This window comes from Anser brachyrhynchus, assembly GCF_964034855.1.
Source record: "Anser brachyrhynchus genome assembly, chromosome: 2".
In the NCBI taxonomy this organism is placed as follows: Eukaryota; Metazoa; Chordata; class Aves; order Anseriformes; family Anatidae; genus Anser; species Anser brachyrhynchus.
The window spans coordinates 102126291-102153240 of NC_137695.1; the positions used below are offsets into that span (position 1 = coordinate 102126291).

A 26950-nucleotide genomic window follows, 5' to 3' on the forward strand; every position below is an offset into this window, starting at 1 on the left:
CTACAAAGGAAAGTTTCTAACTAGCATTATTTTTCTGATAATTTAAACAAGTTTCTTAATTAAAGTTCTGCAAGATCCCTTCTAAAACTCACAGAATGTAATTTTTTTTTCTCACTTTGAGTTCTTTTGCCAATTAACATTTCTAATTTTATGGTCATTCTAAAACAGGTGATAGCTTAATAGGGATTTTTTGTTTTCTTCTATTACCGTAGAAAACACTGGAAAAATACTGTAATATAAACAGGCAAATCAAACTGTTGATGTGGAAAACAAACAACTAAGGTATTTCTTTCTAGGTATAAATTCAGTTCTCTACAATGTTTTCCCTTGAGTCAGTATTTAAAAATATGTCTGAAAAACATTCTTCAAAGAGAATTTCTTTCATTTTTTAAAAATTTTTTAAATAAATCTTTTGTCATAACAGATTGATATGGGTAGATAATATAATAGCAATATACTTATATGTAAGTAGGATTAAATGAGAAATTAGAGTTGTAAAGTCTTAAATCCCACAGGTTATAGCTTTCCATGGCTTTCTACTTAGCTGTTATAAATTTCTCAGGAGTTAAATAAATACTTCTATTTTACTAAATCATTACTATTTTTGTAACTTTGATTTAGTCTTAATAAAATCTAAATCTGACTTCTAGAATCTGTTAGTCTGTAAAAAGCTATGCATATACACACAAACAGTATTAGGCTTAGAGTTGTGTTTTGTTTTGTTTGTTTTTGACAGTTTTCTTTAAAGGAATCTTTTACATAAAATAATTATCTTTGTGAATTTCATGTCTTCAGGGCCCCTGTGTACATGATGAAGAATCCGGCCTCTCCCAGACAGGAAAACCTGCACTTAACGCTCTTTTGTATCACTGTCAATTTTACGAACATTTGAATCAGATGGTGAAACGCTGTTACCTAGGTTGTTATATGTTTGATTTAAATTCTTCCAGGGAAGACAACCACATTATTGAAAAAAGTGGTATAATTGGTAAGTTATGCTAATGTAATCTTGCGTTTTTAACCTACTGAAGTAATGTCTAGTTTAGAGTAACTTACCTCAAGTAAATCTTATTAAAAATGAAGCTCAAAATTGAATATGTAAGCCATGAATTTAAATGTTTTCAAGTTCAGTATGGGTCTAAATATCTAAGAGTAAATAATTCGGCATATCTCAGACAAAGCTCTGAACTGTTACATCTTCAAAAAGTTGTAATTTTAAAGGTGTAAAAAGGTGTAATTGTTTCTACAGCAAGTTTTCTTGTGAAATGTTGGGGTTAAAATACTTTTTATGCTTGCAACTTTAACAGACAAGTATGATGAAAGTTCAGGAAAAAGAAATACTTACAGTTTTAGAAACAGTCTACATCTCCTACTTCTGTTTCCTAATGTGTGTATTTTTTACAGCTTCAAAGATGCATGATTAGGAGTGGCTTCCAAAATGCTGAAGTTATCAGTGTTCTAAGACATTCAGACATAATTTAGTTCAGAGATTGATCAAATATTCAGATTGGTTGGTTAGATTTTTTAATCTGCATACCTTTGAAATACCAGAGATCTAACACTTATATTGACTAATCATTTTCTAAGTCTCTTTCTATGATGCGTGGTGGAACCCACATTCTTGTCCAGATATGTAGTATTATCTTAAGTTTAGAAAGTTAGGAAATTCTTGAGAAAGCTCAGCTAGTGAAAACTGAGGGGAGGAAAATTAATAGAATCATTATTTTGGTTTTTCTTTTTTTGTGTATCTAAGATTCTGTTTGCATCTTGTTTTGAACAATTTGAGCAGTTCTTGTAGGTTTTGCATCTTTGCAGCTTACGTTACAGAAGCACGAACAGAAGAGGAATGCTATTTTCCCTACTAAGTTATGACTTTATAACAGACACACTGAAAGGAAATAGAATTTATATGTTTGTGGTTAACCTACTCAGTTACCAGAGATGTACCTCAGCAATATACAAAATTCTAGTCATAAAAGCACTTCATTTTTTAGTTTCTTCTGTGGCTTTCTTTGTCTCTGTGCCTCACCCCCCTCCCTGTGACTCTCTCTTGCTCTTTGTCTCTCCCCCTTTTTTTCTCTTCCTCTTTTTTTTTTCCCTTGTGCTGCGCTCTCCCTTCTGTCTTTCCCTGTGGCACTTTCTTCCCACTCCATGTCTCCCCCACCTCATGTCTCTCTCTTCCCCTCCTTCCTGTCCCTCTTTTTTCTTTTTTTCCTGTGTTGTTTTTCTCCTTTTTCTCTTGTTTGGGCAGCAGGGCGGGGGGAGGGGGAGGGAAGGGGACAGTCATAAATGTTTTTTGTTTTTTGTTTTTTTTTTCTGTCCAATACATTGTCCTCCATTGTTCCATTTGTTTGGGCCCAATTGCTTTTTCTGTCAATGAGCTGATGCAATATCATATCTAAGATCAACTAATTCTCCAGGACCGTAGAACATTTCAGTGAGCAGTTGAGATATTGTTTTGTGTTTTTTGAAGAGTAAAGCCAACAGAATGCTGTTCTGGCAGCTTTGAAGTGAGGAGGAAGAATCTTCTGTCTTTTATCTATGAGATTTCAGGAATAGGAAACATAAGCTTTATTTGAAAAAGAAAGGGAGGACAGGACAATGTTTTCTCTGTCTCTAAAACAATTGTGCTTGAAAGGCTTATAAGTGCTCCATTCATACCTTCACAATTATGTTCATCTATGTTGTGGTTTAACCCGGCTGGCAGCTAAACACCACACAGCCGTTCGCTCACCCTCCCCCCTCCCTCTCTGGGATGGGGGAGAGAAACGGGAAAGTGAAGCCGGTGAGTTGAGATAAAGACAGTTTATTAAGACAGGAATATAATAATAACAATAATAATAATAATAGTGATAATGATAATAGTATTATTAATAATAATGTGTAAGAAAACAAGTGATGCACAATGGAATTGCTCACCACCCGCTGACCCAGCCTATCCCCGAGCAGCCGGCCCCCCACCCCGGCCAGCCACCCCTATATATTGTTTAGCATGACGTCAGATGGTATGGAATACCCCTTTGGCCAGTTTGGGTCAGCTGTCCTGGGTCTGTCCCCTCCCAGCTCCTGCTGCACCCCCAGCCTGCTCGCTGGCAGGACAGAGCGAGAAGCCGAAAAGTCCTTGGCCTGGTGTAAACACTGCTCTGCAACAATTAAAACATCAGCATGTTATCAGCGCTCTTCTCATCCTAATCCAAAACATAGCACCCTACCAGCTACTATGAGGGAAAATTAACTCTGTCCTAACTGGAACCAGGACAATCTATAATGACCTGTTGCTGCTTTTTATATTAGGTCCCTTGTCATTTCTTAATAGACCTCCCTTTGGTTTATCTTCCTGAAACTGTTTTTGTAGGTTTTCTTCCTGATGTATTTTCTTCACGTTATTCAGCAACTTAAAAAACCTCATCAATAAAGTTACGTTAAAAATAATTATCTCAGCTTAGTAATTAGCTAAGATATTTATAGGACCTCCACTTTTATGGTTTGGGGATTTGGAATCTGTGTAGTCTAGTGCCATACTGTTTTACTTATTTTTTCTACATATAAAAAACTGAAAGCCTATTATTAACAGGTTTGAGCTATAAAGGTTTCATCACTTTTTGTTCTGAAACACATTTAAAAGTTAATTCTGCTTTCATTATATTTATGGATATGGGTTCTCCTGAAACTGCTTCTCTTAAGTTATAACCTTGAAGCTTTATTGAAGATGAGGACGTCAGTTCATTATGTTTGTATTGTGAGACCACAGTATCAGTACTTTTATCCTATTATATTTTAAATAAAACTAAATCTGAACTATTTCAAATGATCAAAGGCTATGTAACTGCAATTTGAGCTAAGTATAGTTTTTTCCATGGTATTTTATGTCATAGCTGAATATTGTATTCTATTTAAATTCTGTTTATTCAAGGGATTTGCTGGATAATAGTTGAGCTGTACAATGTATACAAACATATTAAATATTTTGAGACTTTCAGAAGTATGGCTGTCTACTTTTTTGTTTTATGAAACAAAGCTTTGAAAAGCTAGTTTTGCTCTCTCCTGGTATTGTAGTAATAAAAAAAGAAAAATTTGTTTGATTCTGATAATTGTCTTCCCCCGCCCCCCCCCCCCCCCCCCCCCCCCCCCCCCCATTTTTCCTACACAGATTTGGATGATTCTCTTAATCTTTGGAAGGTTCCTGCCAGTCAAAGCCAATCTTCACATTCTCAGTCAACATCAGAAACTATGGTAATGTCCAGAGTAATCTCTTTATTTTTAATGCACCATTGTTAATGAGATGCTGTGAAGAAAATAAGTACTAAGTGCTTAAAAAAAAAAAGCTTAAAGTAAACTGAAATGAAAAAAAAATAAAAATTGAAATTTACTGTAAATTAGCTGATTATGCTGAGTAAAACTTTAAAATGGCTTGTCTAGCTAAATGCATAGGACAGTGCTAAAATTCTATAGCTTCTCCCACAAAGATGTACTCTCTAGAGATTACTCACTCTGTAGTTGGCTTTATTGACAAAATGCAATCATCTCTGTCTGTAGTTGCCACTTCTGCTTATATCCAAACTGTCCTTTCAGAATGAACCTATATTTATGTAATACAACTATAGAACTGGATCAATCAAAACAACAGGGGTGTATTGTGCTAAAATTATATACAATATAATAATGAACACTGGATTCTGAAAATGTGTTTATAAAACTTGAAAGTGCCACAAGCGTTCACAAGACTCAAGATAGAAAAGCACAATATTAGAAAACAGGTTTCTGTTTGAAAAGTTTGTTTCTGGCTAGGATGGCTTCTGCAGTGAAATACTGTAAACATATGCTATTTTCAAAATGGCAAATGCAAAAGGAGAAAATTAAATACATTCTTCCAGTTCCAGAATGGATTGGCAATACTAGATGAGGCTGTGGGGGAAGCTTCTATAACATTCATTAATTACCTAATAAAAATCATATCTTTTCAAAGACTCTAGCATAACTCCCAGAAATTTTTGACATATAATCTATTTTTATATTTTCTTTGAAAGTTTCTGATATATGAATAACCATTATTTCATAATGTAATATGAAAGCCATAATGTTACATCTTTCAAAGCTGTCACAGCTAAGTGTAGGTTTCTTTGAAAGTCATTGTAAAAAAAAAAAAAACAAAAACAAAAAAACCCCACAACGTAGGACCATTACTAATGCAATAACAATAGCATTATCTCTAGGTTTGTTTTCCACTAATTCCTTGTATGAAAGAAAACATTTACATTAAGAGCATTATAGGTCATATTCATGTTCACTGCTTCATATTTCAGTTGACATGGTCCTGATCTATTAAATACTACAGCTGAAACTCAGCACTTAGGACACCTATATGGTTTCTGTTTTGCTATATTCATAGGTGCTTATTTTGGATATAAAAAGTTCCATATACATAGTTTTAGCATAGTTTTCATTTGATTGAGCTTTTTTCTTTTTTTTTTCTTAACAATGTATTATTAGCCTAGGGCACTTGTAAGTTTCCCAGTTAAAGAATGTTAGGGCTGTGTCTTTACTTTGAAAGTAATTACTTTTGAACTAATTGCCCAGACGTTTTTCTGTTACACAAATGTACAGATATAACAAATACTTATAAAACACACCAGGATACTGTATCATTGACTCAAACTGCTATGCCTAATTTTACTGTGGAAGGGGATCAGAAAAGAAAATACAGAAAAGCCAGTACTGCAACTTTTTGTCTCAAAATGTTTCATAATTAACATTTTTCCTTCTTGTTTGACTCTATTATAAATGGATTTATGAACAGCAATTCTACTATATTTTTAATACTTAGGAAAAATATATCTGAGTGTTAAGCTAAATCATCTCTTTCGGATTTAGAAATTTTTTAGTGAACCTGCTTTTCATTTGTCTTATAAAAAACCACAATAATAATAATAATAATAATAAAAAAAATCACAAATACCTTTGGGTCATTTTAAACACAAATACTCAAAGTTGAGTATTTGAAACTAAAATAAATGAAACCTCATGTAAATCAGGAAATACATGCTGCTTCATCTTAGATGAATGCTACTTAAAGGAAAAAAACATTTTAATAGGAATCTCAAGCTATTTACAAACAGTTGCTTCCTTTTTTTAATGAATAGGGTGTTACTTTCTTATTAAAGTTGAACAAATTTAAGTTTTTGTTCATTTGTTTTTACCTGAGGTGAAAGTTAAATTTCAGCAATTCTTCCTAATATTTGATCTACTTGAAGTTGTGCTTGAGTTCTCATGAAGAGTTAGTTCATTACAACAAGCTAGTGCAGCTTCATGGCTTAAGAAAAAAAAAAAAAAAACCTTGGAATCTACTAGGTCAAATTAATGTATTTTAATTTATATGTGTAAAGTAGCATCACAGATTAATGTAAAGGCTTTGTTCTGTAGTTCCAACTAATTATACAAATCTGAAAGCATATTGAGGTATAGTAATTTGTATTAGTCCTCCAGATGTTGTAGACTTTACATTTAGTAGGATTACTTGACTGTCAAGATGGAAAGTGATTTTATATCCATTTGTCCTACACATTCATTAACACTGTCAACTTTTTAACAGCTGTAAACTCGTTTGTGTAGACTGTTTCTTGCCTATAAAAAAAAGCATTGACATGCTGGATAGATAAGAGTTGCAGAGGTCTCGTATTTCAATGCCAGTTGAAGAGAGAGGAAAGACAGAGGAAGGGAACTGAGGCTAAATATAAACTGAATTTCAGAGCACAGTTAATGGCTATGAAGTGTCTGTCTAGTAAAGGTCAGAAATATTTCTTTAAAATAACATGATTTGAAATAAGGCACTTGCAGTTTATTCTAAAACTTCAGATTTTACCTTCCTACAGATTGGCCTAAAGCTTTCCATTTTGATAAATGAGGAAAAGAAACATATTTATGAAGTCATTACCAAAAGTTTAAAGAAGTTTCTTCTGTTGATGATACCAGGAGCACATAATCATTCCAAGCCCACTAGATGGCAAGCTTTCCCTATCGTAGTTGAAAGGGAGTCTTCAGGTTCTGTTGCAGGGAAAAGCGTTCGTGTATGATACAGATTTGGTGACAACAGCCACAAGTAATTGAGAGTTACCAGCTATCAAAACAAGTAAAAATATTTATTTTGGAAGATCGTTTCTGATATTTAATAAATTTTAAAGAAAAAATCTTTTAATTACGTCTATATTCATTGCATAAATGCTAGTTTAGGAAGATAAAACTGTTTTTTGTTTCAATAAGCCACATCCAGAAGATTTTTATGGAAGCCAGCTTGCTTGAATTGTATGAAAACAAAAGGGCTATTATTATTCTATAAATTCTATGAACAGAAAAGAATTATTTTTATTATTATTATTTTTTAATATATTTGAAAACAGTTCTGACATAAACAAAAAGACAGTATTAGTTTTCTGTTTTCAGTTTTAATATAATCTAAGCTATCCACTACCAAAGTCTGACTTCACACAGTGTTCACATGACCCTAAGTCAAAATAGTATCTGAATTTTTTTGGACTCATTGTTTTTCCTTATCCCTAATGTTTTTCCTCAAATCTGCAAAAATTAAAAATGTGAAAATTGAAAAACAAATACGCTAAATAACAGAAATTATTATTATTATTTTACTTTAGTCTATAAAATAGTCTGTCAAAGGTCTTGCAGAGGCTATAAGTACAATTTTGCACATTTTACAGAGTGAAGAATGGCAGTGTGGGAATGAAATAAATGATTCAAGGTTACATAAAAGACAGCAGGAGAGCTGGATTGCTTGTACATTGATACATGCTGTATTTAGTGTCTTTAAGGTCTCAGTGAATTACAGTGAATTTTGTCAAATTTATTTTTCTGTAAACTGTACTGTGGATGTTGCAAGCAGTCTGATTCTGAGAAAATAATACGTCTTTGACTTCTATAAAATGTATAGTTTAAACATTAATTCAAGTTGTTATTACAGAAAACTTGCTTTAACTAGTATGTTTGTTTTATGTTTAGTATGTATGATTGGTTGAGAACACCAGTCAGCATGGACATACCAACGTATTTCACACTAGGGATGTTTTTTGGCCAGGGCTGCTTTGCAGATTGAACAGTTACTTAAAAACTTGAGCTGTGGTGCAGATACAAACATTTCCCAGATAGCCAAGTTACGGCCAATCTTTTCTATGAAATCTTCCTATTTTATAAAAAAAAGTATACTTTATTTTCTGAATCTGTGATTACCAGAGAGCTGTACAGTTAAGTGATTTAAAGCTTTGAAAAGAGAATTAGTCACTACATGCCTTCTAAAGCAGTGTCAGCAGGATTTGTATCCTAGAGGTTAAAAAAGTTTGCTGAAAGTGTTCAGACAATTTTGCAAGATGCAAAAAGAATTTATTGTGCAATGTAGGTGATGTTATTTATTAACATGTGAAGGCCTTTATGAGTTCATAATAATACCTTTAAGATGACTCTATATAGTAGTAACTTCTTTCAGAGTTTTACATGTTGCAGAAGTGGACTGTTGGAGGTTGCATTTGTACTTTTCAAGAAAGATTTGTCATTTATTAGAATACTTGCAATTGCAGTGCTAAATGCATGCAGAAATTGTAACAAGTCAAGGTGGATTGATTTAATATAATAATCATTCTCAAGAATGATTTAAATCTGCAGTTATGAAGCTTTAAATAATTCATTTCAAATGGCAAATAATGCTCTTTAGTTGTATATCTAAACAAAGTTTGAATTTGAATTGGTTGGTGCAATTTGGTACTGCTTTTTGCTAACAAGAAAAATACTCTGCCAGGCAAGTCCTAGTCCCCCAAATATATGTAAATCATGGTTTTCAGACATGCATCACAAATCTTACTGTAGCTTCAGTGTCACAGTGTTACATTGAGAAATATTTGAGACTGTAGAATGGACTGTAGTAGGACAGAGAAAAATGGGGGAGAGAACAGAGCTGTAACATGGAGGTAGCTAGCTACCTTTTGCTCAGACAGGGACTGTGGTCTCAAGTAAAAAAATGTGCTGATAGAATTATAGAATGGTTTGGATTGGAAGGGACCTTAAAAGCCATCTAGTTCCACCCCTCTCTGCCAAGAGCAGTTTGCTCAAAGCCCTGTAGAAGCCTGACAACATTTGGCAGTGATGGTGCATGGGGCAATGGGGTTAAACCTTCCACAGGATGAGAAAATACTATATAGAGAGTTCCAGTAGCTCAAAGTGCTTCTAGAAAATCAAAGCCAAACCTGGAAAGAAGTAACCTAGCTGCAAGAATACAATGGGGAGGAAGAATAATTTCTGATTTCCTTTTCCCCACCCTTTATTTATTTATTTATTTATTTTGATGCAAATATAGATTGAATCACTTAGATGGATGGGGAAAAAAGAAAGAGATGAAGAGGAGAAATTTCCACTACCATGGACATTGATCAGTTTTTAACTGAAATGTTACAGGCTGTTTGTATTGCTTATCTTTCAATAGTTTCAATCATTGGATGCATATAAATATAGATTTTTTGGTGTATATTAATACATTTATATATATATAAATACATATATATATGTAAAACTGTAATCAAATAGATTTTGACCGTGATCAATTTTTAAAACTTCTGTTTCTTTGTATAAGCAAAATGTAAATGGAAGTCTGCTCTATCAAAGCTGGAATCAACTAGTTTCCTTTTTATGGCTTTCTAGATTCTATCTGCATCACAGTCACTGGAAAGTGTTACTGAGCTTCAGTCAACAGTCCCAACAAATTCAACCAATTTCATTCCTGAAACTGCAGTTAGTCGGCTTACGGCACAAGGTGAGTGAAACTTTGAGTTTTAATACATAATGTTTGCTGCTTAGCCTACCAATATTCCAGTATTTGTAAATAAGTATAAAGCTTGTGTATTACTGGAACATACACCATTGATGTTTCTAATGGTTATATTAGAAGACAAGCATGAAATACCATCTTTAAAAGGAAATAGGGTGACTTAGATTTGACAGAAGTAGACTGTCTTACAGTCACCCTTTTAAAACATTTGATTTTGATAAAGCTGTCATATACATAACATGCATGTGCGTACACACAGAAAAAAGCTTTGTGTGTGTTTAAATATAGTTGTAAAGTGATAAAATGTATATAATGTAAATAAGCTTATGTATATAAAAAGATATATATAATAGATAGATTTTAAAAACATTGTTAAGGAAAGAATTGAAAACAAAATTTGTATAATTCCAAAGTTAGCATTTATCTTTTACAATTATTGGCGCTCCGTACAAAGAACATTTTGTTTCAGAGCTATTTTAAATAACACTTTCCTGTATTTGATGTTTTTTCTGCTCCAAAATATACTGTTCTAAGTGTAAAAGAAACCTGGATATTTTCTGAAAAATAGAAATCAAGTTATTTTCTGTAACTACTCTACATCATTTTGTATCTTTTGTTTGTTTGTTTTGTTTAAACACCTTTTAGGTCGAAGTGATACTACCACAACAGCATCTCCAAGTCAACATGATTCTGTCACATCTGTTATGTCTAAACAATGTGCTGTAGTCACACCTGCACTTTTGTCAGCTGTTTGCAGCCTTCTGCATAATCTGATGATTGTTACACCAAAAGATACTGGAATTGCTCTTCAACAAGTACATTTGCTAACAGCTCTCAGCAGGTGTGAGATCAATAACTGCTGAACTACAAAGTGTAGTAATGTAATAGCGGTGAAAAGTTTGAAATGAGATCTATGGTTATGGCAAAATTGTTAAAGTTATTGATCAATTCTTGCTTCTGGAGTGTTTTTTTTTTTTTTTGACATACAACCAATGCAAGAATTTGGATTTTTTTTTTCATAGGAGAGGTAGTCATATTGGTGATATCATTTGTGGTGTGTAGTTTCTGCAGGACTACTGTGTACTGGTCATGTGATGTTTGGTCTAGATGACCATTGAGTCACCTTTTTTTTCTCTTTTTAACACAGTGGTATTTGATGTAGTCAGAGCATATTGAATATTGATCTGACAGAATTGCAGATCATTTTGATTAATTTTATGATTTTCTAGTTTTAATTGAATAAAACTATATTTTGAGGGTGAGCCAAGGTCTGTTGCACTAAAAGAGCGTAAGCAATGCTTGACAGCTTTGGGAAAGATCAGAGACTGTAGTGGGATATTTTTGTTCGCTTGTTTTATTTTTATTTTTGTTTCTATTTTTTTAAATAAGGAACATCTGCAAAATAGTCTTCAGATTGTATTCCATGTTTTTACTTGCATCATAATAAATTCTTTCATCTGCAGACAGTGCTTGGAAATCCTAAAGTGCAGCATATTTTTTTAAAGTCTTTAAAGAGCTTTTGCAGTTGATCTTCATACGACAATTAAGGAAAAATTTTGTTTGAATACAGTTTATACTATTACAGAGCTGTTTATTGTTACACAAGAAAGAAAATAAGCAATCAAATGTAAAGAATTTTAACCAGTGAAATAATAGCAATAGGAATTTATGCTAGCTATTCTGGAACAGCTTAATGCTACAATGGTTGCTATTGCACTAGATATATTTAAAAAAAAAAAAGACTATTTTAAGAAAATACATAATTTATTTTTGCTCTGTTTAAAATGTTCTCAGATGTAGAGTGTTAAGTTAGTAGGATGTTTAATTACTTAAGTATATTTCTAACCAGCTTACTTGATTTTATTTTAGTCTTGTAAGTGCTAATCTGGTTGAGAGATATATCTTGGAATTGAAAGCTCCACTGGGTCATCCATGTCATACAGAACATGTAAAAGCTCAGGTTAGAGATGTACTTGTTACTATTTTTTTAATTATGAAGTTAGTTATGTTTGTTATCTGTATTTCTTAACATATGCCAGACATATTGCCATAGGCTATATTCATATGAATCTGTGTTTTTGAAAAGGTTTAAGAGAAAATAAACAGTACTATGTTCAGCATAGAAAAAATAATTTCTGTATTAGAACAATACCTATAACCATCAAACAACTGAAAACCAATTTTGTATTTTTAAAACACATTGAATTGAGCAGTTACAATAAATGTGTAATAGAATTTCTTTGTACAGAATTGAAGTGTGAGACAGATGCAGTTACTGACACTTATTTTCTGTGACAAATCTGGCAGCTTTGCTTTGGCTCCAGTCCTGCAGACACTTGCATAGTTCTCAACTAATTCTGATGTATGCAAAATGTATAAGGGTTGTTGCTAACAGAACTACTTTTGTCTCAAATTTAACTTAGCAAAATATTTAGTTCAAAGGCAGATACCCGTGTCATTAAGAAAAAGTGTTCCTGGCAGATATAGTGCAGATATACTGAAAAGTGTTCCTGCAAAAAATTATTATTTTTTTAAGCTTCAAACTGAGTTTCTGTTTTCAGGAAATATACATATATTTGTCAATATTATTGACCATTCTAATGTTTTTGTATGAGCTTCAAGAGAATATCATGCTGTACACATAATGAAAGTCATGACTTTCTCACAGGGAAGTTTATTCTTTGTCACTAGAAAGTTGATTACACACATGTTTCAAGACTAGGAATTTTGTTTCATCTACTACAGTACATATTAAGAGAACAATTTTTAGTTTGCATCTTATTTTTTCTTTCAAGTGGTATATATTCATTCAAAATGTTATAAATCAATTGAGTTAATGTATTAAAGAATACGGAAGGTGCAAATGTATGGCTTTTATTTCATATATTTTAAAAATATTTAACAGGTACTATTGCTACTTCAATACTTATCATCTGTGTCCAGGCTTCTGAAATCATGTTTACTAGTGGACTCTCAGCTTGTAATCCAGGATGAACTGTTGAAACCTCTCTTGGGAAATACCTTCGCTATTCTCTCCATTCGCTGTAAAGATGGGCTAGGTAAATAAAGAACTTTGTTTCCAGTATAGCCAAATAGCAGCAGGTCTTTATTTAAGTATCATTTAAAGTTGTCACTTCAGCTATCCAGATTTGTATGCATGTGTAAATAATTTGATTTTTCTGTATTATCTTTGCAGATACTGAGTTAACATCTGTACTTCGTGACACATGGGTAGACCTCTTCAACCTTCTAACTACATTATTGTGGAAGAATAGCCAAATATCTTTTCCATTTGTGACAGCAGCTCTTGCAAATCACTGTACAGCCATAATTGGTAATAACTACTGGTAACTAATAAAATAATTAAATAAATAGAAGAGGCATACCTCTTTAGATGCTACTAAATGATTGTCAATGGTATATCCAAAATTACAAACATAAATGTACACAGAAAGTTTGACTGACTTTTTCAAATGAACTTTTTTATCTCTTCCTTATACCATCAGATTAATTTTTGAACTGCAATATAAATTCACAAATCTTGTTTTTATATGTGGGGTAGTAATTCTAGCTGTAAATCTCAATCGGTTACAGCAAATAGAGCCTGAAATGATCCATTAGCACTTTTTTATTTTCCCTGTGCATGTATTTTTGTTTTATCTTACACAAAAGGAAAGCAAAAAGTTTTAAAATAAACTAAGGGATACAGCAATTCAAGATTATTATACATGTGGTTTGTGGGTGGGTATTTTTCTTTTTTTTTTTTTTAATTATTCCTCTGTTAATTACTTGCTTAGTGAGGACTCCAAGGTCACCAAGATTCTCTAATATGTTTAGAGAAACCCAAGTATGAGCATCATTCAAGCTTGTGATTTCTACCAGGTGTATGTTAAATGATGGGGGTAAACTCAAATCCAATTTCACGTAAAGCAGCTAATGAGTACTGTCAGTACTATAATGTAAGCTTTTGAATAAAATGAGGAGAGTTCAGACAATTGTAAAACAAATGACTTAGCAAATGGCAATTGCTTTTTTTTTTTTTTAACTTTATAATCCAGTTAATGCAGGACGATTAATTCATTCAAACTACTAGAGCAAACTTTTTTCTTAGACTTAGTATCAAAAAGACTTACTGTCAAAATATGTAGAATTTGTAGAATTCCTTATGTAGTACACTAATATAGCAGCTTCTTGGCTAGTACTTTCTTTGATAAGTTTCTGAGTTCTGAAGCATTTAAGTGTTACTTAGAATGAAATATAAAAATCTTTTTTTATTTAACCTTTCAGATACCATTTGTGATTGTGTTCATCTGTCAACCACATATCCTGCTTTATTTATGGCTAGTTTACAGTTCCTCTCTGTCCTTTTGAGTGAGGAAGGAAGACGACAGCTCCAAGATAAACAGAGTATATGTCAGAACTCAACTGTTAGCTTTCTTTTAGATCACGTTGGAGGATGTCAAACATCAGTAATTCAACTTACTGAATTAATTATTCAGGTATTTAAAGTTTAATAATGTGATTGTGGGATATATTTTTGCTTTTTTGTACTTTGTTAAAGGAATGTTGTTGTCTAATGAAAAATCAGTTGATTCCAGTTATGAACTGAGACAACTTTCACCTGAGATATCTATTACACTCATTTTTGAAATTCATGTAATAAGTTAGAGAAATTGCAAAGAAGCCACTCCTAGGAAGTTCTTTGGCCATTACTTTTATGCAACAACAGGATGGGATGAAGTCTTATGTAGGGAAGATGATATTTCTTGTATAGAATATATCTGATCAAATACTGATATGGTGTTCTATCTTCCTGTTCTTCCAAAAATTAAATGAGATTTTAAGGTTCAAGCTGTAATTATCCCCATTGTAAATCACAGCATCTTTGTTCTTAACAAACTCTTTGTAAAAATTGTGAATCAGAATGAACCAGTAAGCCCTTCAGTTCATTCCCAGATAATGTAAGAGCAATATTGTGCTTAAATACACTTAATATTACTGTATTTTTCCAAACTAGTTTTAAGTCGTCCGGGTAGCATATTTTCATTAAGTCTCTCAGGAACGTGTTGCCTAGCATAATATATATTGGTGACAAGATGTTTTTTAAGATACTCATTCTGAATATTCTCTTTCCTACAGTAATCTCATTATTTTTATTTATACTTTTTTTGTACTGCCCAAAATAACAGTCTGTAAATAAATGGAGGTAAAAATTAAAATCTTCCATTACTTAGCAATAACACAAGTTGTATATGAAATTTATGTCCATCTTCCCTCACATCATCGATTCTGTCTCTGTACTCATTGTCCTTTAAAATATGTGCAGTTTGTCACTGTAACAATAACATTGATCCATAAGTAAACATACTAAAACATTTGCTGAAACTGAAACACTTCCATTTACCAATGCTTTTTATTTATTATTTATTTATTTATTTATTTATTTATTTATTTATTTAATATAGTTCAGTAGTGTTTGACTACAAGACACAAGTTTCATAAAACCTAACGTAACTCTCAATTTCTAGTGTTCTGGAGTCACTTTCTTAACTTTTTTTTATCATCACGTTTAGACCTATTTTGCTATGTAAAATATTGTGTGTTGAGTATGTATCAATTGATACGTGTTTATGATACATAGTATGACCAATATAATGTTGTCTTAGTATCATCTCATCTGCTCTCTTCCTATGGTTGCTGAATTCTTGTAGAATAACCTCAAATAAGAGCTGAAAAGATAACCCATTCTTATATTACATGAAGGGGTATATATCTGCTATGATCCTCAAAAAGAACAGAATTAGGAAAGAAGCAGATTCAGTTTTCTGAAGAGCAGAGAATATACATTTTAGTTACATTTACTCGTTTATTTTTCACATGGTGGTCATTGAGAAACAGTTGAAATAGGAGGCTATAGTATGTAAAGTAAGCTATTAATATAATCAGTGACGGTAAATATGGTCAAAGAGAAGCACTCAAGCAAATAATTAACTAACATAAAAAAGGATGTGAATGGGAATTTTTAAGCATAATGCCATAATATTAATAAGCTAAAACCACAGGATGTGCTATTTGAAGGTGTCATGAGTTTACATATAGCTGTTTTTTCCACTCATCTAGTAGGTAGTCATCAATTAATTATTAATTATTTGTGTTCCCTATGATTGACATAAATTATCCTTTTTATTATAATCTGCAAATCTTAATTGCAGAGTAAGGAAAATAAAAAAAAAAAGAATATGCTTCAAAAAAGGATGGACTTTTTGCTAGATTTTAGGGTAAAATTTAGAAAATAGACAAAATGGAAACTTAAAAAATATAAATAAACGTACGTATATATGTATATACACACAAATGTAGTACAACCAAGCATAGTTATTTAATCAGTTCTAACTGACCACATAGTATTTTAATCAAAGGAAAACACCCAAGAGACTGATGGGGAAATACGTTTTGTTGTTTTATTTTTGTTTTGTTTCATTTTTACTTAATGATTATAATATTCATTTAAAAATATATATAAACAAGTAGCAATTTAACAGGCTGAAAGGTTCTGAATGACTAAATCACAGAAGTCCCATGTCCATGCTTTGTTGATCTAATTTTCTGTCAGTTGTCTATATTGAAATGTCTTCTTTTTCAAGTCATTAACATACTAGTCCTTATCTCTTGACATTTTTAGTTCTGTGGTGGCACTGAACACATCAGTAAGTGATAACTCTAGGGAAAACACTGATATTTTATTGCATCTTAAAATTTGACAAATATATTAGGCAATTACTAGTTAGAGGACAGAGGCTAATAAGAGGTTGAATATGTGATGTACGTGTAGCAGTGTAAAATTTAGGTAGTCCTATGGTTAGGTACTTACAAGATTTCTGTCTGAAGTAAGCTTTTATTTGGATGCTGCATTTTAGGCTAACTTCAAAATATATTTTTCCTTTGCCATAATCCAGCATCAGTTCCAACTTTACTGTATTCTTCTGATTACAGTATATACCATTTTCATTTACATGGGAAACATATTTTTGGGGAAAATTGCTAGACAGATAAAATTCTCCAGTAGATAATATATAAAGCACAGACAGCTCTCAGTCTTTTTAAATCTCTTGTTATATGACTCCAAATATATTCCTTTGAAAGTATAGAGTTTATATTTACATTATTAGAAATGCAAGGTAATCACAAAGACAAAGATAAGGGGTACAAAAATAAGCTGCCATTTTTATCCTGTTGGAAGAGTATTTTAAAATTATCTGGGTCAATGATATTTTTACTCTAATTTCACTGATATGTAATGTTCCTTCTCATTCTGTTGAAGGGAAGTCAAATTGCACTGAAGTATGTCAGTAAGTTGTCTGTAATAGTATTCCTGAATATTAGAAATGGTCTGTGGAATGCCAGTATCAAGGCTTTAGGAAAGTAGCATGTTAAGAAAAGAATAAAAGGAGTGGGCTCAGAAATATTTTCCCTTTCCATCACTCTCTCATCTCTTTTACGTAGAGAAAATAATGAAACACTTCAATGTAAATAAACTATAAACATGAATGTAGAGAAGGGAGAATTCCAGATAGGAATATAGTGGTGAATCATCAGAATGAGCATATAGACTCTGGTAACATATTTATGTTATGAATACTACTTTTAATGTGATCACTTTTTCATTATGGTGATGAAATTGCTTTATTTGTAGGTCTGTGAAAGGAAATCTTCAAAAGATGTGCTGAAGGAAGTTGCTGTAAGTGCATTGCTGTCTCTGTTGGCTGTCAGTAAAAATGCCCAGAAATGTGCTTTAGAAGGTAAGCATTTAAAAATGTGTGTTAAATGCTTTATAAATCAAATTTCTCAGTTTTTAAATTATAATGTCCTTTGTCAAAATAAAAGACCTAGTTTTCAGAGAAATTTTTTGTATATTTTAATGGAGAAATTTTATTAATAATTAAAACTTTCAGCTACAGATAATATTTTGTTTTGTCCAGTCCAAAAATTCATGGTTAAAATATTGTTATATGTTAGAATGAGAAGTGCTGTGAGCTTTTACAGCTAGCAGCATATCCATCCATTCAAAACTGGAGATGTCTTCACACTAGGAGTGTCTTAAAGAATTCTTCCATTTCTTATTTAACTTTATGCCAATAGAGGTTTGTTGGTGAAGGCATGCCCTGTGTTCTCAGTTCTGTCCATACCTAGACAACAAAAATACTTTTTCGGTTTCATTCTTTTGTGCCTCTTTGTTTCTTTCTTCCCATTTTGCAGTTTAAATAGAACCTTCTCTTGCAGTGCAACATCTTCCATGCCTAAGGTTTTTACAGTCATAAAACAAACACCTCTAAAAAGAGACTTTTTGAGTCTACCAGAATGCAGGGGAGACCAGTTAATTTGCATTTCTTTTGTACCGTACATTTAATATCTCTTGATCAGCACAAGTGTGTATTTTGTCCTGGGTGCTTTCTAGTTACTTCTATCTCTCTGTTGGTTTGTTGGTCCTTTAAACCCAGATTGCACTGAAATAGCTTAGCTTAGCTTATATTTAAAGAAGATGTCTTAAGGACTTCTTTTAAATGTACGAATGCAAAGTCCTGCACCCAGAGAGCAGCAACAGTACAGCTTGACTGGGCAACTGAAAAGGACCTTGAGGTCTTGGTAGGCAGCAAGTTGAATGTGAGAAGACTGACAGCATAGCATCTTGAGCTGCAGTAGCAGGAGCACAGAGAGTAAATTAAGGGAAAGTATTATCTCCTTCTACTTAGCACTTGCTAGGCCAAATCAGGAATAATGTATCCAGATTTTTCCCAGTACAAGAAAGATATCATCAAACTGGAGCAAATTCAGTAGGTGGCCACCAAGGTGGTCTGGGTCTGGAGCCTCGGAGGAGAGACTGAGGCAATTGGCTTTGTTAAACCTGGACAAAATGAGGCTGTGAGGGGGACCTAATAGCAACCTGCCAGTAGTATGTATGAGGTTGTGAAGAAGACAGATTTCCACAGTAGTGCATGGTATTGAAAGATGAGAGATAATGGGCGTAAATTGAAATGAAAGAGATTCAGACTGTCCATAAAGCAAATTTTTCAGTTTGAGGGCAGTCTAGTGGAACAGGTTGCCCAGACATATTACATGGCCTCTGTCCTTAAAGATTTTCAAGAGCTAACTGAATGAGGGGCCAAGTAAACCTTGTTTGATAGAGCTGATTGTGCTTTGATCAGGATGTTGGTCTACACGACCTCTGGAGGCTATCCTGTCCAACGTGAATTATCCCATGATGTAATGATCTTGAAATAACTTAAGGAACTCTAGATGCTAATAAATTAACATTTTTCACTTGGAGTCAATTGAACATTTGCTTTTCTTTGTCTCACCTTGGATATAGCAAATCTACTGTGGTGGGGAAAGACTTAAGTGAGATAAATGCATGCCCTAACCTTTTGAAATTTTAGTCTTCTGTGCAGCATTGTTGAAAATAAGCTGAAGAATTGATCTGTTATCCTCTTCTTCCCAATTCATTTTCATATGCTAGCCTAACAGTCTCCATCTTTGACAACTGTCTGTCTTGTTTCAGCGACTTGTAACTAATACGGAGCTAGGAGTATTTTGAAAAAGATCATAAAAAGAATTCGTCAAAAATCACCCTCCCCCTTCCATTTTATCAGTCCCTCCTTTGGACATTCCTCTCACAGGAATGTGTTGCAAGAGGACCTAAATATATTTTTGGTTCTTGAGATCATTCTACTAGACACAATCCATCTCAGAAACTGTAGTAGTTATTTTCTGATATAAAGATAATATACTATAAGTTACAGAATTTGTAGAACTGAATCCTTAAATTTCAATTCAGGAGGGTAACAGCAATCAAGATCATTGCAAGCAAGATATTTTATGTTCCATAATGGCCATTGTCATATTGCCAGATGTTGTTAGTAACCCATCCTCTTAGTTTTTTATTATTGTTTTCTTTTCAATAGTTTTGAAACTTCATATTTTAAAGGGTATTTTGAATTCCTTTGATTATGAATGATCTTCTAAATATTAATGATTTTTGTCTTCCAGTTGACCTGGTTGACAATTGTATAGAACAGATGAAACATATTCATGCACAGCTGAATTTGGATTCTCTAAAGCCTGGGAAAGCACAGAGAAAAAAGGTAACACAAAAAAACAAACAAACAAAAACAACTAGCCAAACAAACAAAACCCACCCTGACATAATATGGCACTTCTCAGCCCCTTTTTTTTTTTCATTGACATGGATACTGTTGGTAGCTGTCACAGGTGAGTCAGAGTAAATGACAACTTGTGGTGGTTCTGGATAATAGGGCTTCTTTAAGAGTCCCTGAGTATGGAGCTTTTGCAAACTTGATTATTTCATCAACTTGCTCTCACACCCAGAATTATGTTCTTGAAGGAATTTTTTGAATTAGCATCTTGTTTATTTAAAAATGAGACACACCACTCATAAATGTGTTTGTAATGATGACGTATATATTTCTTTTGTTTTGACTGTCAACAATTTTACGTGGTATGATTTATAAGTAAGCAGTTTCTTCACCATATTGGAGACTAAGCATGAATCCTACTTTACCTCTTCTTTCCTTTATACTTAATAAAACAGAAATAGTCTTCTGGATTGAACAAGCTTACTGGAATTAGATCATCTTTCAGAAGTGGTTTTGTGTATCAACCTTGTAGAAGTTAGAGGTCAGCCATCTTTAGTCTTTTAGTGTCAGAGCAGTACCATGAGGATAGATATTTTGTTCACTTGAATACTTGAATGTCTGTATAGTACCTCACTGTCCAAAGGTCTGTATTTATCTTTGTACTGTTCTTATCAGGTTGGAAACTTTCCTGTGTTAAGGATAGGGAGCTAAGACAGAGGGAATATAAGGATGTGTCGGTTTGACCAAATACAGAGATCTGCAAGATAGAGTTGGTTTATCCTTGTTTTTATCCTTGTTTTATCTTGTTTAGGGAAGAAAAATAGGTTCTTTTAGGAAGTGATTCATCTGACTTTTTTTTTAGATGTCTTCTTTAGGATGGAACAAATCGAACACAGAAAGCATTCCCTCCAATTCTACATTAGTTGTAACAGAAATGGAGCTCTACATTACAGATCTCTGCATTTGGCCTGGTCAGTTCCCCTAGAATTAATGTGAGTTATAAAGAGACAGGAGGAGGTGTCCAAGTAACTTGCTGTAAATGTCTTTAGTATAAGTGTTTTAAGATAGCTGAGATTAATCTGACCTGAAATCAGAACGAAACTCTGTGGAAGATATGTGACCTGAACATTGATACCTTAGATTTGCACTGCTCCATTGAAATATGTTTCCTTCATTGCACAAAATGAATTCTGTTTGTGTTGGTGATCTTCAAGTATTTTTCTCTCAATAGGAGGATAGCCTTAACAAGCAGTTAAGATGTGCTATGCAGCTCCTTAGAAACTGCCTCTTTCAGAATGAAGAATGCAAAGTAAGTAATTCCTTCCAGAAGTGCCCCTCTTGAAGGCATGTGTTAGTCCCCTTTTTGTATACAGAACACCATGTAAATTATGGGCCTGCATCAGACATTTGCTTATCCCTAAGGTTCCCATATATCAGTGCTTTGGCTACACTGATGCAACTTTTCCTTTCTAGAATCAAGAACTTTACCTTTACACAAAGGAAAAAAAATAGATGAGATTATTGTTGAGCATTTTTCCTGTTTTCGTCAAGAATCTGCAGAGACATTTTCTTGAAGGAAAGAAGGACGTTGTTAATAATTGAAGTTTTCTATTATTTGCTCTGTAGAACTGCATTCTTCTATTTCCATGCTTTTTGAGTTCCAGTTAGTTTAATTGGAGTAGAATAAAACTCTAGAATAGGTAGCTCTTCAACAATCACAGCTGGAGTGAATAAATCTTTACTTTTATCTGCATGTCTCTCAGTAATTAAAACATTTTACAGTGGTTCTAGACAAGTTTGGCTTACTGATGTAATTCTCCAGAGCACTAAATTTAATTGCTAGCAAATAATATTCAGTAACCATATATTACGAAGCTGAACTGAAACAAAAATATGGATATATACCTGAGAACTTGCTGCCAAAATATTTTAATACTAAGAGATGCTATAATACTATATGGTTTATAAAGTGTAGCATATATATCACTAAAAATAATTTCAAGGTATTCACTGAAGAAGTTGAAGTATGAACAACTGAACAATATAAATGCTATAAATGTCTTGTTGGAATCATGGACCTTTCATTAATGTTGTGGGGTTTTGCTTCTCTCTGTTCAGTCCTTTAAACCAAACTAATGGGACTCAACAAGATAAAAAGAATGCTTTTCTCACTTTGTTTATACTTCAAAGTATTTAATAATATAGTAGTTTTCATTCTTCCTCATGTTCTCATAGATGGCAGCACTCAAAGTTCATCTTGTTCCTGTTCTGAATTTGCTATGGCCATGGTTTTTAATAGATGACTCCTCAATGGAAATTGCTCTGCATTTGCTTTGTGTCTACACTGCAAACTATCCTGCAGGTATGAGAGTCATTCTGTGATGTAATACATCAACATATTTTGAAAGAATAATTAGGATAGCATTAAAAAAAAAAAAGAAAAAAGCATAAAAGGAAAAGAATGTCAATTTGTCAATTTCTACCATAACAGCAGAGTATAAAAGCACTGGTCTGGTCCATCAAAGTACATCAACAGTTTTGATTTTAATACATTCAAGACTTTTGCTCAGATCCCATTTCACTCTGTTGGTTTTAACAAGAATATAATTGTGTTAAAGTATTAAATAACATTTAATTCAAACCATATTTGAGGGTTACTCTGAAAGTCCTACCAAACTGAATAGTATACTGTAGAAATACAACTTTGGGAATTGTATCGTAGAGAACAGTATATCAGTACTTTATACGCTTTGTATCTAAGCCCTTATTGAGAAGATTCTGGTTTTGAATTATTCAAAATTCTAATTTAATTCCATGTTATATTTCTTCTATTTATATATTGGGCTCAGTTAACTTGTGTTTGATGAAAGTATATTTTGTGTAAAGATTTTTTTCTTCATTTGAGGAAATTCTCAGAGTAATTATCCCCGCTACTAGAAGCCTCATTCCATATCCTGGTTTATTGACTCAGATAACAATTTGCTTGTGGCTTGAAGAGAGCCATATAAATATGTTGTTTTCTCCCTATCAACACACCTTTAAGAATTAGCTTAGTTAAAATATACTAACTGAACGTATCTGAACATTTTTATATTCTTTTTAAGTTAATGTCTCCAGACCTCAAATCAGTTTGTAATGTATTTTTTCATAATGAGGTATTGTTTTTTTTTTTTAATATGGATTTAAGAAATACATGCATATAATAGCCACCCACAGGATATAGATTTAAAAGCAGGGAATATAAGGCTCTGTGATATACCAGAAATCAAGCTTAAAGTTCTGATGGTCTTTCTTGTTCCTCTGCCTCTGGGTGGTATTTGTATTCTTCTTGCTAATAAGGTTTTGGATAAATAATGTTTTCTCTTTCTGTTCATAGTTGTTGATTTTTGAGGTGACCCAAACTTACTCATCTACTTTGAGCTGATTAACTGCTTTCCCTTAGTGCAGTCAAATAAATGATGCAGATGTTTGTAATGGTTAAAGACTGTTTTGTTTTTATTTACTTTTGCCATGTAAATAATTAACCACAGTTGCAGTTGGCAAATACCACTAAATTAAAATGTATACATGCACATTCATGCATAAACATTGTATTGGCAACTTACTTGTTCCCTGCTGCTGTGCTAATTTGAGCTTGTAGTCCTGTAGCATAGTATTTTGCTTGGTACTGTGGTACAAAGTAATGGTAGCTGCGGACAACACTCATTTCTCAGAAAAGTACTTTAAGAAAATAAAAGTTTCAGAGTACACAGACACGATTTGTGAACCAGTTTCAGAAGGTCACTTTGGATTCTTATGTCACATAATTTTTTAATGCCTTGGATATAATGTACCAGGATACATTCCGAGACAGAACAATGGCTTTTTTTAACAGCAGAATAAACTCTTAGATTCTAGAACAGTAGACTGCTATTCCTGTAAAGTGCTCCATTTGAGTCACTTTTCTATTCAAAGCACATCCCATTGACTTCACTATGGTTCAAAGGAATTAAAAAACAAAACAAAAAACCACTCCTTTTAAAAGTCACAGCTTGATCTTTGAGCTGTTAAGCCACTCTTTAGATAGCTTTTTTTTTTAATGTATATGTACATTCCTCATCTGATAAATGTTTAATTTCCTTAAGGTTGTACTTCACTTTGTTGGGTCAGTGGTGGACAGTCATCACTTTCTGTACGAAGTGCAGCTGGCAGTTCATTAATGTATAACATCTTGAAATTGGCTTCCCAAGTATCAAATGATAACAGCCCATTTCAGCAGGTGCTCTTCAGTCTTCTTTCTAACCTTGCTTTGTCTCATGACTGTAAAGGCATTATTCAGAAGGTACGTAATATTTACTGATTTTTCACAATGTCATATATGCACTTTCTTTTTCTTAATAAACCCTCATACTTCAATATGGAGTGTCTTGTGATCAAAGCTAAACTGTCCCATCTCTTTCAGCCTTTCCCCATATGTGACATGCTCTAGTCCCTTAATCGTCTTTGTGACCCATTGTTGGACTCTCCAGTATGCTCATGTCTCTCATGTGCTGGGTAAGGGGCAGAATTGGTACTCCAGCCTCACAATTACTGACTAGAGTGAAAGGATCACCTCTCCACCTGCTGGAAATACGTTGCCTAATGTAGCCCAGTATACCTTTAGCCTTCTTTGTGGAAAGGGCGCATTGCTGACTCATAGGATCATAGAATCGTTAAGGTCCAAGATCATCTAGTCCAACCATCCCCCTACCACCAATATTGCCCACTAAACCATGTCCCTAAGCATCACATCCAACCTTTTCTTAAACCCCCCCTGGGGACAGTGACTCCACCACCTCCCTGGGCAACCCATTCGAATGCCTAACCGCTCTTACTGAGAATAAGTTTCGCCTAATTTCCAACCTGAACTTCCCCTGGCACAACTTTGAGTCCATTCTGTCTAGTCCTATCTCTAGTAATCTGCAAGAAGAGGCCGACCCCCAGCTCCCCACACCTTCCTTTCAGGTACTTGTAGAGAGTGATAAGGTCTCCCCTGAGCCTCTTCTCCAGACTAAACAACCCCAGTTCCCTTAGCTGTTCCTCATAGGACTTGTGTTCCAGGCCCTTCACCAGCTTCGTAGCCCTTCTCTGGACACGTCCAGAGCCTCGATGTCTTTCATGTTCAGCTTGGTGTCCACCAGGACTCCCAGGTCCTTTTCTGCAAAGCTGCTTTTCAGCTGGATGGCCCCCAGCACGTACTGGGTTTGTTCCTCCCTACATTCTTCTCCTTGTTGAACTTTGAGATACTTGTCAGCCCATTACTCCAGCTTGTTGAGGTCCCCCTGGATGTCGATATGGCCCCCTGGCATATCAGACATTCCTCCGAATGCCCCCTCATTGTCTATGAAGGGGAGGATACTATACATTTAACACTTGTTCATATAAGTAAGGAATCAAGAACACATTAGATAAATACTGCATTGATTCAGTTAAATTGTTTCTGGCTCGTTTGGGGGCAAAAACAGTAAGCAGAAAGTAAAATGCTTATGTAGTGGTGGAAATTGTACTTCAAATACATGTATTGTGTTGGTCCAACTTTTAAGTATCTACTACATAAATGATTACATATACCATATTAACTTTTTAACCAAGATGTGGATTCTTTAAAGTATAAAGTTATATATAAAACAATATATAACACATACATGTTTATATATATTAAAATGTTTATATATTTATATATAAATAAAACTATATAAATAAAAACATTAGTACTAGGTTTTGATCAAGCATACAGATTGGAAGGTCAAACATTAGTGAAGAAACCATGGAATACTATATATCCTAATATCTTTTTTCTTCCTTCTGACAGAGTAACTTCCTGCAGAACTTTTTGTCCCTTTCATTACCAAAAGGAAGTCATAAAAATCCTAGTAACATATGTATTCTTTGGCTAAAGCTGCTACTGAACATATCTTTTGGAGAAGATGGACAGCAAATGATTATGAAGATAAATGGTTTTATAGAACAGATTGTGGAAATGTGTAAAAACAAACACAAGAATAGCCAATATATAGCACTACTTATTCTACATAACATTTGTTTTAGTCCAGCAAATAAACCCAAAATATTAGCTAATGGTAAGTGCCTAAAGGGTATTTAAGCTATTAGAAAATGTTATATCTTCAAAAATACCATGTTTTCATTGTAATTTGTGTTGCTGACCAAGAACTTTATAGAAATGCCTTTCTAAATAATATTAAAATGATTTTCATAGAAGTTCTTATAGAACTGCTATTTTTGTCAGAAATACTCTTAAAAATAAGAATTTGTAACAAAAAGAAAAGCAAAACAGATTTAAAAAATATCATGAGACTGAACATTTGAATATAGTAATACAACATGAATTAAAGTATTTTTACAGTTAACAGTTATTTTTACAATTAAAGTATTTTTACAGTTTTCTCAAACAGCTAGTTTTTTAGAGGGAGATTCCATGTGTCATTGTCTGAAACAATGTATAATTATTTTTAAATATTTCTACCATGGGTTTTCATAACTTTGTTGGACAAAACCGTATTAGTTCCTGCAAATCATGGCTGTTGAGACAAACTTTTTTGTTTTGGCATGTGCTGAAACTGTTTATAATAATGGCGAAGTTATGATCATGACGTATATGTTTAATGTAACAACATGGACAGAACTTTTCTCAGTTGCTTGTAAAGAGCATGTTTCTTTCTCCCATTTAATTGCAGAGAGAATGCTTCTGTCTTCCTTATAACTACTCAGCAGGTCTTTTATAGTGTCCATCCTTGTCATTTTTTCCCCTGCAATGCTGATTTGCTGCCTTAATTAAGCGTACATTATTCACATACATTATCTGTGAATTTTGTGAAGTGAACAATCTGACTTGAAGAGACTTGAAGGTTTCAGAGTCAGGCTAGAATATTAAGGTGCCTACTCTAGGGTTAAAATATTTCTCATCAGTTAGAAATCACCTATGTAGTAATTACTACGGAAA

The 26950-nt window shown here is 33.3% G+C and overlaps 1 protein-coding gene across 4 annotated transcripts in view; it reads left to right on the forward strand.

Annotated features, from left to right (window-relative positions):
- Nucleotides 1-26950, forward strand: part of RTTN (rotatin) — an 89356-nt gene that overhangs the window by 59247 nt on the left and 3159 nt on the right. For 2 of the 4 annotated variants that reach the window (XM_080581886.1, XM_080581887.1), the window contains exons 33-46: nucleotides 796-988; nucleotides 4151-4233; nucleotides 9694-9805; nucleotides 10466-10661; nucleotides 11690-11780; nucleotides 12726-12879; nucleotides 13017-13154; nucleotides 14108-14319; nucleotides 17514-17619; nucleotides 19865-19959; nucleotides 21203-21280; nucleotides 22207-22333; nucleotides 24096-24292; nucleotides 25802-26069. In XM_080581886.1, coding sequence (XP_080438012.1) covers nucleotides 796-988; nucleotides 4151-4233; nucleotides 9694-9805; nucleotides 10466-10661; nucleotides 11690-11780; nucleotides 12726-12879; nucleotides 13017-13154; nucleotides 14108-14319; nucleotides 17514-17619; nucleotides 19865-19959; nucleotides 21203-21280; nucleotides 22207-22333; nucleotides 24096-24292; nucleotides 25802-26069 — 2050 coding nt within the window. Of the gene's footprint in view, nucleotides 1-795; nucleotides 989-4150; nucleotides 4234-9693; nucleotides 9806-10465; nucleotides 10662-11689; nucleotides 11781-12725; nucleotides 12880-13016; nucleotides 13155-14107; nucleotides 14320-17513; nucleotides 17620-19864; nucleotides 19960-21202; nucleotides 21281-22206; nucleotides 22334-24095; nucleotides 24293-24412; nucleotides 24505-25801; nucleotides 26070-26950 lie in introns of those variants that run through there. The other 2 variants (XR_013947222.1, XR_013947223.1) reach the window with 2 other exon arrangements.